This window comes from Pinus tabuliformis, chromosome 3_2, assembly GCF_031772625.1.
Source record: "Pinus tabuliformis cultivar Carrire ecotype Pingquan chromosome 3_2, CPIR1, whole genome shotgun sequence".
NCBI classification, from domain to species: Eukaryota; Viridiplantae; Streptophyta; class Pinopsida; order Pinales; family Pinaceae; genus Pinus; species Pinus tabuliformis.
Genome location: NC_142302.1, coordinates 641,574,405 through 641,586,851, shown reverse-complemented (window position 1 = coordinate 641,586,851; position 12,447 = coordinate 641,574,405). Strand labels below are relative to the sequence as shown.

Below are 12,447 nucleotides of genomic sequence, written 5' to 3'. Positions count from 1 at the left end.
GGAAAATGCATCCTACTCCATATAAAGTATCATGACTACAAAAAGGGCATCATATATTAGAAAACAAACAATGTGAAGTATATTTCCAAATTAAATGATGCTACAAATATAAGAACTTTATGATGTTATGCACATGAATGTATGTCATGTTCTGCTAGGAAGTATTTGGAAATATGATAGAAATGAAATGCATGATGGACGGAGGAACACATACACTTTTGAAAAGGATGTTGAGAAATGCACATTACAACCATTAGAGGATGAAGGTGTAGTGTGATAAATTTGTATTGAAGTCCTAATGGTGAGTGAGAAGGAGTTTTGAAACAGGAAATAGAATAGGAAATAGAATATGCATTTCCTGATGAGACAAATACAACTATTGAGGCAATTGATTTTCCTTTATAAAATCATATTTTGTTGAACATTGTAATATGATGACTAATGAATTTTCTAGTGAAGTGTTGATGAGAGCAAGAATAGATCATCGAATGATATCTATTATAGAATAAGAAATTCAATATGATATTATGATGGAAGGAAATAGTGAAGAAATTGTCATGTGTGAACAACAGGAAGATGAAGAGAAAGAGGTTATCCTAAGAGAGAACAAGGGGGTTTTGTGTAAGAATCCTCAAATTTATATTGAGAATACTATGAGTAAAGTCTACAATGAACATATTGTGGGAGACAAAGTATTTATGGGTTTGAAAAAGGATGAGCATGAGCAAGTGATACATGTACAATTCCATGAGGCACAAAATGTGATAGTGAAGCATATATGTGTGGAAGGAAGGAAGGAAAGGGAGAGGAACATGAAGAAAAATTTCTTTCAAATCGTCCTCATGTTATATACATGACAATGATTTTGATCGTTGAGGATGGGCTTCAAAAGCATAATGAAAAAAATTTCTTCTTTAACATGTTTTCTTCATATGCAAGTGAAATCAAAGAAGACAAGAATAGATTAAAGATAAATATGAAGAAATAAATCATGAAAATACTTTAGTTAAGAAGACAATATTATGCTTTAATTGGTTTTAAGAAGAAATTGGGTTTCTAGATAAAAACACCATAGTACAATTGAGAAACAAACTTCGTCTACACCCAACAAATATAGGAAAATAATCATAAAAAACACCTTATTTTACCAATGCACCTAATCAATTTCATACTTATAAATAAAGCTAATAATAGTGAAGAATTTATGAACATATATCTTTGAATAATTTTATTCCTCGCGAGTATGATCTAAGAGCATATTACATTATTAAAAATATACATGTTTAATTTTTTGTAAGTCTAGAAAATACTAGACTATTTAAAATTATTGAAGAAATATCTAATCAAAACTAATTACATTAATTAATTTTTTTAGAATGTAAGTAGGATAGTTTCCTAAGCTTGAGTGGATTCCGTTCAAGTTCATCCATATATGTTGCAAAGTATTTATCTATTTAAAAGTACAAATCCTTCCTCCCCAAGCGACGTGATTTAATTGCTAGGCAACTAAGAAATATCTTCATTCTTATTAGTCCCTGCCTTCGGGACTCTAGCGATCGATACGGCGTTGACCAGCCATTAATCGGTCCTTTGACTAACAAAAATTGTGCGCTATCAGAATTTAACCAAAGTTTACCTCTGGAAATATCAGTGTAAGAAAGTTATAACCAAACTTTTGAAATCGAAGTCTTATTGCAAGCCTCACGTGCCCCGATGTTATTTCAGCCGTGACAAGTTATTTTATCCTAAGTTTGTTTCTCAGTTTCTCAAAACAAATGTTTTGCGCAGGTAAAGTATTATATGCAAAGTTTTTAAGCGTCCACTTCCCGGGGAAAGCGGGCTGCCATCTGCCATAAAGCGAGCTGCCATCTGCCATTTCTTTTGGGCACCCGTCAGCTCTTCTATGCTCCCGCCTCCTCTTCGTTCCACCATTCTTATATGCTCTGCCTCCTCTTCATTCCCTATGGTATTCTCCATGAAAGATTTACCTGGGAAGCCAGGTACCATTGGAGACCTTGCTTTACGCATTGGCCAGTTACTGTTAGCGTCATTTTCCTTAGAAAGCTGTTCAGAACGAAGTGCAAGCATAAGAGATATGAGAGAATGCCAATTTCCCTATAAAGTTTTCAGAAGTAAGTACAAACATAAGAGCTAAGAAAGAGTATCGAATATGTAAGATTTCTTCAGAATGTGCACGAAAAACAGTGGCAATGTCTGCGACAAATCCGAAAAGGGATGCAGCATGACGGATTTCCCCGCTACCGTCGACACTTTTCTGTCAGAGCTGGAACAGGCCATTTCCCAACGCCTATCTTATCCAGTTAATCTGCGCTTGGAGGTGCAATTTCGAAATTTAATTATTTTTTTGTCAGCCTAAAAAACCCATAACTTTTCATTATAAAAATGATTACAGTAGCTTGTTTTTGTTATGCTTCTTCAAAAAACAATTTTGAATTTCCGCACCGTTACTAAAATTCTTCTTACAGTGCTCTGTAAATTACCTTATTTTAGTGTCATTTTCCGTAGAAATCCGTTCAGAAAGAAGTGCAAGCATAAGAGATAAGAGAGAATTTCAATTTCCGTATAAAGTTTTCAGAAGGAAGTACAAACATAAGAGCTAAAAAAGAGTACCGAATATGTAAGATTGCTTCAGAGTGCAAAACTCTTTACAGTGGCAAACAGATGCAATGCAAAACTCTTTACGTCTAAATCATATTGATGTTTAGATGCAAACAGATGCAATGCAAAACTCTTTAGGTCTAAATGATCTTCCTGTGCAAAAATCTCAGGTTCCTTCTCTACCAGAGAATAACGTCCCCTTCCTCCCACCTTAAATTTACGCACTCTTCATCAGCAATGGCCTTGAATGCCTCTGCTGCTTCACCATAAATATGACACCCATCTCCAAAAGACAGTGACAGGTTTCTTTTGCCATAGCCAGTTATGGTGTTAAACCAGACTCGCCTCCCTTATTCGAAGAAGTTTAATTCCCAACAAATTTATATTCTCAACCCTTCCCAGGAAGTTTGAACCTATAATATAAACTGAGGCCAAACCCATTGAAACCAACTGGTATACACAATATGAATTTAAATGGACTTATGCTAATTAATACCTGCTAGCAGCTACATTGCACTTACCTCTTTTTTGCCTCATTTGGGTTGTTCGCTTCCAGAAAAGTCTGCCAGTTTCCAGCAGAGAAGGAAGCAAATGTGTTTTGGGTTGGAGCCATTACTTTAGACATGACCAACCCTGTATCCTTCACTCTTGTTACAAATTCCAACCCTGTATCCTTCACTCTTGTTACAAATTCAGGCATTCTGTCTTCCATGCGCTGCGCAATGCGTTGGCTGAGAGCTATGGCAGTCTCTCCATCCGTGGTAACAGACGGACAACAGTGGCTTCTGTTCTCTGAAGAATATAATTAAGAGTTTATTGATTAGCAGGGAGATGAAAATCGGGCGTCCTGGTTCTGGCTGAAAGTTATTCCAAATAAAACATTAATGGAAAGCTTCCACACGTAGTCCGATGAACAGGCTCCATTTGACCAACTTGGTTCATGCAGTTGATAACGTGTCTATAGTAAGAAACACGTGTCAAACTTTTTCATCCATTCCCGTAACATGTCTAGCAGACTCTGGATGATCTGAAAATGGAATGTACTTGTTTAAGGGTGCAAGGTATCCATTCTCAATAATTTCAACTCTGAGCTAGACACTCCAAATGACCTCTAAAAATGTATAAACTTCTTATTTCTTATACAGAGATAGACTGTAGGGGCATTCACCGGACATGTCACCTCTAAAAAGAGGATGAGTTCCAGAGGCTACCTGGCCCTCTACAGGCTCTGCCTAAAGAAATAAACAAGTAAACACTTAGAAGTCTTTGACATACACAAACTTGAAGTTTAATGTCCTTGCGGAATAAGACAAATAACTTTCTGTAGCTGAACAGGTGACTATGTGTGTATGTAAGTTATGTATATTTTATGTTTAAAACTTTATATCAGTTTTGTTTAACATATCATCTTCAGAAAATAAAGACATCCAAAATGATAAAGCAGTTCACCTCCTCTGGGCTACATCTGCTGGACCAAGCCTCTTCAACTAGGCTTGTCCTCTTGTATTAAAAATGCTACAAAGGCTAATACAAGAATATGAATGTCTCAAAGGACAGATCTGACTGTAAATACAGAATCAGAAGATAGGAATTAGCCAAACATGCTCTTTCCCAAACACTAAACAGTGAATTTTGTACCTTATACAGTACTTTCCCCAATTGGCCCTAGTGGCTCTTTAAACTTTCATGGAGAATTTCGAGGTGAAGATGACCTCAATTGGTTCTGAAACCTCTGCCATTAGACTCAGAAGGTCGAAAATAGCAGACATAGGCTTTTGAATCACCAAAAACGGATGAACATAGCCCCCAAACAGCTCCAACACTGAAATGGCCCTAGTGGCCCTGAAAGCTTCCCTGAAGCTAAACAGTGAGAAGAATGCCTCAGAAGGAAAAACGAGCTGTAGAAATGGATTCAGAAGGCTGGAAAACTTCAGGAATGACCTTCGTTCCACATTCACTGGCTGCACAATTCCCAATGCAGCTCCCAAACTGATTTGGCCCTAGTGGCTCCTAGAACTTCCACGAAGCAAAAACACCTGCAAATGACCTCAGATGGCTGTGAAACCTATGCCAATGGCTTCAGAAGGTCGAAGAGACCCAAAATCAAAAAAAAATTCGTCCAAAACCGACTTTCCTAGCCAAAGTTATGGCCAATTAAAGTTTCTCCAGTTTGTCCCTAGAAAAACTCCAGCTAACTTTAGTTGGAGTCCAGTTAACTCCGCCATTTATGGCGGGTCCGCCAAATTTGGGGGTCCGCCAAAAACTCCGCCAACTTAACTGCAGTGATAAATGCGCATGTGACCGGAATTTAAGGTTGGCGGTTAGCATTGGATTGCGTGCCAGGTGGTTAGTTCTAAGCCCACGGTTCCGGGGCCATAGTCATATGAGAGGGCGGGCTGGCCCTTAGGGGCTGGCCCCCTTAATTTTCCCGCCAATGAAATTTAAACCTTTAAATAAAGTTCTGTCCGCCCATGAAACAGCACTTGACCCTGTGGTGCGTTGGTAAGACGGTGGCATGCTCCGCGGGAGGTCGCGGGTTCAAACCTCTCCGCCACCAAACAAACTTTTAACATGCGCCCAACAAACTTTGATGACGTCACCCAGGGCCACGTGGTGCCCTCCGGGCCTGCCACGTGGCAGTCTCTGATTCGCTGGCCAAACGGAATATTCCGTGGAATATTCTTTTTTTAATTTTTTTTAAAAATCCCAAAAACTAAGGGTTATTGGGCAAATTTTGTTTTGGCCATATCTTCCTCATACGGCGACCGTTTTTCGAACCGTTTGCGGCGCCAGAATCGGGAGGACGAGCACTTTCCAGTCGTTCAGGTTCCAGTCAGTTCTGAGCACTTTCATTTTTGACCATTTTACTACACTTGGTACTGAGCTCCTGATCACACCTCCCAAATGAGAAGGCTTTTGGTCCCCAAAAGCTCACTGAATCTTTGATCTGAACTGTACAGCACTTGAGGAACAGAAATATCCTCTCCCGTTCAGCCAAAAGAGCATACTGATGCAAACATGTCCTGTCTTGCCAACTGTCGTCATGGCAACTTTTCGCTGCATGAGCCAAACTCTTGTCGAATCTCGACCAAGCTTGTTCGTCAAACAAACTGAAAGTTTGCAGAAACCAGCAATGAAACTTGCTGATATATGAGCTGAAATATTCTCCTGCACATGTGGGTTTGCCACTGTCACGATGCCCATCCATGGCACCTCTGCTCCAGAAGAAGAACTGCCTCCCAAATGAGAAGGCTCTTACAAAGATGAAACACTTCATCATTTCTCCTCTTTCAATCTTGGAGATCAAATTAACTTTTTCCAAGTCAATATTACATCACATGCATGGCTAAAAACAAAGTAATCAACCCTTCAAGTTAATCACACATACATGTTTAAAAAAACAAGGAAATCATCATGATCCCTGTGCACATGCATATCATTCTCATGCATGCAGTTTATCCTTCAACTTTCTCTTAAGTACAATCATAAGTACAAGATCCTCGATCACATGTACATGTACTTTCAAAGCTGAAATGAATATAACTTTCGTTGCAATAGAGTGAGTCTCATACTCAGCTTTTCCATCCTGCAACTTGCATTCCCTTAACAAAGAAATGCATTCAATCAAAGACATGCAACTTCAATTGGATAAGAATTCTAACCATTTCTTACCAATCCATTTCAAAGGCGCTTCCTTTAACTGCACATCAATATCAACATGTGTATCATCCTGACACATATCAATGATGGAAACTTCCTTCCCATTCTTGCCATACTCTTTCTCCCATTTCTTCAATTTTCATGGAAGCATTGTTGGATTCAGAGCCCAACACCTTTCAACAATATGTCCTTGCTTATGGCAATAAGTGCAACACATGTTCATCTTCTTGACAGCATGATTTGCATTGTTCATTGGAACTTTGGCTTCTTGCCTCCTTTCCTTCAAAAGTTTCCTGCATGTTGCCATTCTTTTCCAACATCTAGAAACACTATGGTTAAACAGGCCACAAAAAGAACATGCAATTCTTTTCCAATGCTTGTGTGGAAATTTTCCATGCTTTACATAATCAAAGGAACTATGATTGAAATCAGATTTATACCTTTGTCTTTCACCTTCATTACCTTCATGAGGAGATGAATCAAACGAAGAAGAAGCTCCTTTTGGAACACCATCCATCCCTTCAATGGTTTTAGAGCTTTTACAATTCTCTTGTCCAAGTGCATGCTTATGCACACCTTCTTCTTGCAAGGTATGTTTCCAACTATTGCATTCTCCAAGAATACAATCTTTACAACCTTGAGATAAAGAACTTGAAATGAAACTCCTTCTAGGAACTGTTTCAATTGCCTTCATGGCTGCTTTGGAACATTCTCCATAAGATTGTCCATAACCAAGACCCAAATTCTTAGGCCTTACCTCAACCATTATTGGCTCAACTATACCCTGTGCATGTTTGCCCAATCCTTGTCCTTCATATCCCATTTTGGACATCAACCTGGACCCTATGCCTCTGGTATGTTTCTCAAAAGAACCAACATAAACATTCTTATCAGAATTTGAAGACAAACTAGAATTGTTTACCTCTTCTTCAAGCTGATACTTGGCTAAGGCTTCTTTGGCAACAAGGAGTTGTGTCTCCAACTCATGCATCCTTTCCAGCTTCATGTTTGCAATATGAAGTTGGCCTTCCATTTCCTGCAATTGGTTAGAAAGCAACTGCTTCTCTTCCCTCATGGAATTCAACTGCTCTTGGAGTCTAGAGCTCTTTCTTTCATCCTCATACATTTCTTTCACCATATTCAACATGATGAAAAATTCTTGCTTCAAGCCTTCATCAAATAATCTTGTGAAGGAGGACGATTTTGAGAACTCACTTATGGAAGTCATTATAAAAATGAACAAAAGAGCTTCAACAAACTCACAAAACAAGTAGTAAAGCAGTCAATCTTCAACACTGCTTAAGACACCTTTCAAGCTACACAATCAAGCTAGTGATGTCAGTCAAGCAACCTAGTGCTCTGATACCATCTGATCTGAAAATGGAATGTACTTGTTTAAGGGTGCAAGGTATCCATTCTCAATAATTTCAACTCTAAGCTAGACACTCCAAATGACCTCTAAAAATGTATAAACTTCTTATTTCTTATACAGAGATAGACTGTAGGGGCATTCACCGGACATGTCACCTCTAAAAAGAGGATGAGTTCCAGAGGCTACCTGGCCCTCTACAGGCTCTGCCTAAAGAAATAAACAAGTAAACACTTAGAAGTCTTTGACATACACAAACTTGAAGTTTAATGTCCTTGCGGAATAAGACAAATAACTTTCTGTAGCTGAACAGGTGACTATGTGTGTATGTAAGTTATGTATATTTTATGTTTAAAACTTTATATCAGTTTTGTTTAACATATCATCTTCAGAAAATAAAGACATCCAAAATGATAAAGCAGTTCACCTCCTCTGGGCTACATCTGCTGGACCAAGCCTCTTCAACTAGGCTTGTCCTCTTGTATTAAAACTGCTACAAAGGCTAATACAAGAATATGAATGTCTCAAAGGACATATCTGACTATAAATACAGAATCAGAAGATAGGAATTAGCCAAACATGCTTTTTCCCAAACACTAAACAGTGAATTTTGTACCTTATACAGTACTTTCCCCAATTGGCCCTAGTGGCTCTTTAAACTTTCATGGAGAATTTCGAGGTGAAGATGACCTCAATTGGTTCTGAAACCTCTGCCATTAGACTCAGAAGGTCGAAAATAGCAGACATAGGCTTTTGAATCACCAAAAACGGATGAACATAGCCCCCAAACAGCTCCAACACTGAAATGGCCCTAGTGGCCCTGAAAGCTTCCCTGAAGCTAAACAGTGAGAAGAATGCCTCAGAAGGCAAAACGAGCTGTAGAAATGGATTCAGAAGGCTGGAAAACTTCAGGAATGACCTTCCCTTCCTTTGAGACATTCGTATTCTTGTATTAGCCTTTGTAGCAATTTTAATACAAGAGGACAAGCCTAGTTGGAAAGGCTTGGTCCAGCAGATGTAGCCCAGGAGGGGGTGAACTGCTTTATCATTTTGATGTCTTTATTTGCTGAAGATGATATGGTAAACAAATCTGATATAAAGTTTTAAACATCAAATATACATAACTTGCATACACACATAATCACCTATTCAGCTACAGAAAGTTATTTGTCTTTTTCCGCAAGATATAAAACTTCAAGTATGTGTATGTCAAAGACTTCTAAGTGTTTACTTGTTTATTTCTTTAGGCAGAGCCTGTAAAGGGCCAGGTAGCCTCTGGACCTCATCCTCTTTTTAGAGGTGACATGTCCGGTGAATGCCCCTACAGTCTATCTCTGTATAAGAAATAAGAAGTTTACACAATTTTAGAGGTCATTTGGAGTGTCTAGCTCACAGTTGAAATTATTGGAAATGGATACCTTGCACCCTTAAACAAGTACATTCCATTTTCAGATCACTGGACTGGCCAAGACTTCCCAGACTTGACACAGACTTGTCTCAGGCTTGCCTACTTCAACTTAGACTTGGCTCTGGCTCAGATTGCTAACTATTTGTTTTATATTTCAACTTTCAGTTGATTGTTTATATCAAGTGTCAAATTTAATGAGATGATATGACGAGTTTGTGGATAAACTGTGTTTTATGCACAATTTACTATATTTTGTATTTTGGTTTTTCTTTCTATTGCCAAGTTTGGTGAATCTTGAACTGAATTTTGTTGAACTGCCAAGCTTTGTTTATTTCCAGGCCAGCTGAGTCTGTATCGATTACATTGGACCAAACTCATATCAGCTTATTAGAAAAATTCATTCAGTATACCCAAGTTTTTACATATGCGGCATATGATATTGTTGTGTTATTTGAGGGTTTTTTTTAGGTCTGCATTGGGACCAATAGTTAAATATCCGGAGAATGTTCAGTGGTGATTGTTTATAGATTTTATCTTTTAGTATTTATAGTCTGGTTTACCTGCCTGGGGAGTCTGACTGGTAATCCAATCCCTGGACAGAGGTTTCATTATATTTCTTTAGAAAAATAATTTCAGCATTCCCTTTCAATTTCATTTTGGTCATGACCTATCTCTTAGCATTTATATTCACATGTTCCCATGTTTATGAGATAATATTATTGCATGCTTTGGAAAATTGTAATCTTAGCCTAAGTGCAAATCATTTGTTGTTTCATTTTTCTTTTTTATTCATAATTGGGAAGCACATATGAATAAGATACATCCCACATTGAACTTATTTGCAATTCTGATGCAGTTGTTTATAATTGATTACAGGATGTAGGTGCAACACTTGTAATCTGTCAATGGGGTTTTGACGATGAGGCCAATCATTTATTGATGCACCGTGGTTTGCCAGCAGTCCGATGGGTTGGTGGGGTCGAGCTGGAGTTGATCGCAATTGCCACAGGTCTGACTTGTAGAAACTTCAATATCTGTTGTTTCCTGTTGGATTTTGTGTTGTATGCTTTCTATCAGGTATTCCACAATTTAATAGCCCAATAACATCTCAGTCAATGCATTTGATTTCTATCTCTTAAGAAAATTTTCATGGCATCATTACAGGTGGACGGATAGTACCACGATTTCAGGAATTGACACCTGAGAAGCTAGGGAAGGTAATGTAACATGTTGCTGTGAAGCATGTCCTGGAATCATTTAATACTTGGGGGTTCAGGCTGAGAAGTCTAGAAGTGTGTAGTTGTATCTGAATCCAATCAAGAGTCATTGCAGCAACCCATTACTTGGGGAAAATTTTATGTGCAGTCTGAAATCTTGTTTGGTCTTTCTTAAGAAGCAATATGTACTTTCTGCAACTAGTTTGATGGGTTAGCAGTTTTTGATTCAGTTTTATCCTTAAAGCTTCTCAGATCCAATTTAAGTGGTATGTGTTTTACAATTGAATATTTATTTATTGAAGTGCTAAGTTCGTTCAGTGAAGTCGGCTGGTATTGACTGCGACAACACATGGTTATTTTTGAAGGTGGAAAGCATGGCGTGGGATTCTGAAGCTATTGTTATACTCCCGAGAAAACATTAAGTTTCCTGCGCCATAAGGTAATATGAACAAATGCAGGATGAAATGCACTATTTTCTTTTTATCTGCACTTCATTCTCCTTTCTAAGCGAGCATGAGCCATCAATTCAGAAGTTGTATACAAAAGATTGTTTGGCTTTTGATCATAGTTAGCAAGATTGAATTAAAAAAAAAACAAAAACCAAAAAAAAAAATATACATTTTATAAATATTACCCTACACCAGAGATGATGATGTTGACTGCGAGTGGTTTTGTAAAAACCGGATGTGTTGTGCCTCCTGATATTTCTGTCTCTCTGGTATTCACATGTTCAAGAGCAAACATGCCATCATAGCAAACATGGCGTAGCAGAGAAATACGAGGACTCTGAAGCAACATGCCATTACAGCCATATATCTGTATTCACATTCGTTTATTTCTACCATCATACACCGCACCGCACCGTAGATTGATACCTATTATTTCAATTCTCATCAGATCGTGACTATGTATATTCCAAAATCATTTTTAAAGAATTTAAATTCCCATCGCAGGTTATAGATGAGATACCAACTTGTACACAAACCACCGTTTGTCTGTCTGGTTTTAATATAAATAATTTTAACGCATAAAATCGACAAAAAAACTATTCTTGCACTCTAGCGAGGTTGGTTAAGATTGAGATGTGTATAGTTAGTTGAGATAATAATAAATTTGTTGATGATTTTTTATTATGAAATTATTTATTATGATATTTGGTTTTTATGGTTTAACAATGTTACATTCACTAAAATCATGCACATTACCAAGATTGAGGTATTATGTAAACTTTGCTTCAAGTAACCAATAAGAATTAATATACATTTCATACTTTTATTATTCTAAATGCATACTCAAATTACTCACATCATTAACTTTGTTGTGCTTCCTGTTGGTGGTTTTGCTGGTAGCGGTTCAGGGCGATGAATAGCATAGTACGCCCACCCGCGAGACTGCTAAATCCCAAGTTCTCGCCACTCATTCTGCAAAAATAACTACGTTAGTTCAAATCAATTCATCCGGCATCATTTAAAAAAAACCATAAACCATAAACAAAATCCAACTCCGTGTTAAAAAAAAAGAAAAGCGTCGCCCAATAAAATGATTTGTATAATAAACTGAGAAGATAAAATAGGATATCCCAGAAAAGTAAACAGTAATTGGGCAGCTAAACTAAATATAACACAAAACACAAATAAGAGGTAAAATAAGCGCCCACTTAGTACAGAAAATAAGAGTCCAAATACTATGAGCGAAAATAAGAGCCCTCTCACTTCAGAAAAGCCCACAATAAATTGCAAAAGCCAAAACACAAATAAGAGGTAAAATAAGCGCCCACTTAGTACAGAAAATAAGAGTCCAAATACTATGAGCGAAAATAAGAGCCCTCTCACTTCAGAAAAGCCCACAATAAATTGCAAAAGCCAACCACTTATGCAAGAGCGAAAATTGCATAATATTTGGAGAGTTTCATTTGTGGGTACTTTCCACCAAGTATTTCTACATCTAACTGAAAAAATAAAATAAATTGTAGAGTTAAATTTGTCAAAGAATTTTAGCTCTAGTCCACTGATGCCAAGGAAATCAAATACCAGTCATCACCCTGAACTCCCTGTCTTGCACCGGAATTTTTGCAAAAACATGTTTTTTGGCATGTGGATAAAGATAGGCAGGGACTGCCGCTACGCAGTTGCCCTTGTTAGTAAATAGAGTTTGAGTAGTTTCTATTTTTTTTT

At 37.6% G+C, this 12,447-nt stretch overlaps 1 protein-coding gene across 1 annotated transcript; it reads left to right on the top strand.

Annotated features, from left to right (window-relative positions):
• The first annotated feature begins 2,156 nt into the window (after nt 1-2,156).
• On the top strand, nt 2,157-10,404 carry LOC149182249 (T-complex protein 1 subunit epsilon-like). The gene is made up of 3 exons (XM_089418492.1): nt 2,157-2,338; nt 9,933-10,065; nt 10,221-10,404. Exons 1-3 carry the CDS (start codon nt 2,189-2,191, stop codon nt 10,280-10,282), a joined length of 345 nt encoding a protein of 114 aa, XP_089274618.1. The 5' UTR covers nt 2,157-2,188; the 3' UTR covers nt 10,283-10,404.
• Nucleotides 10,405-12,447: the final 2,043 nt, after the last annotated feature.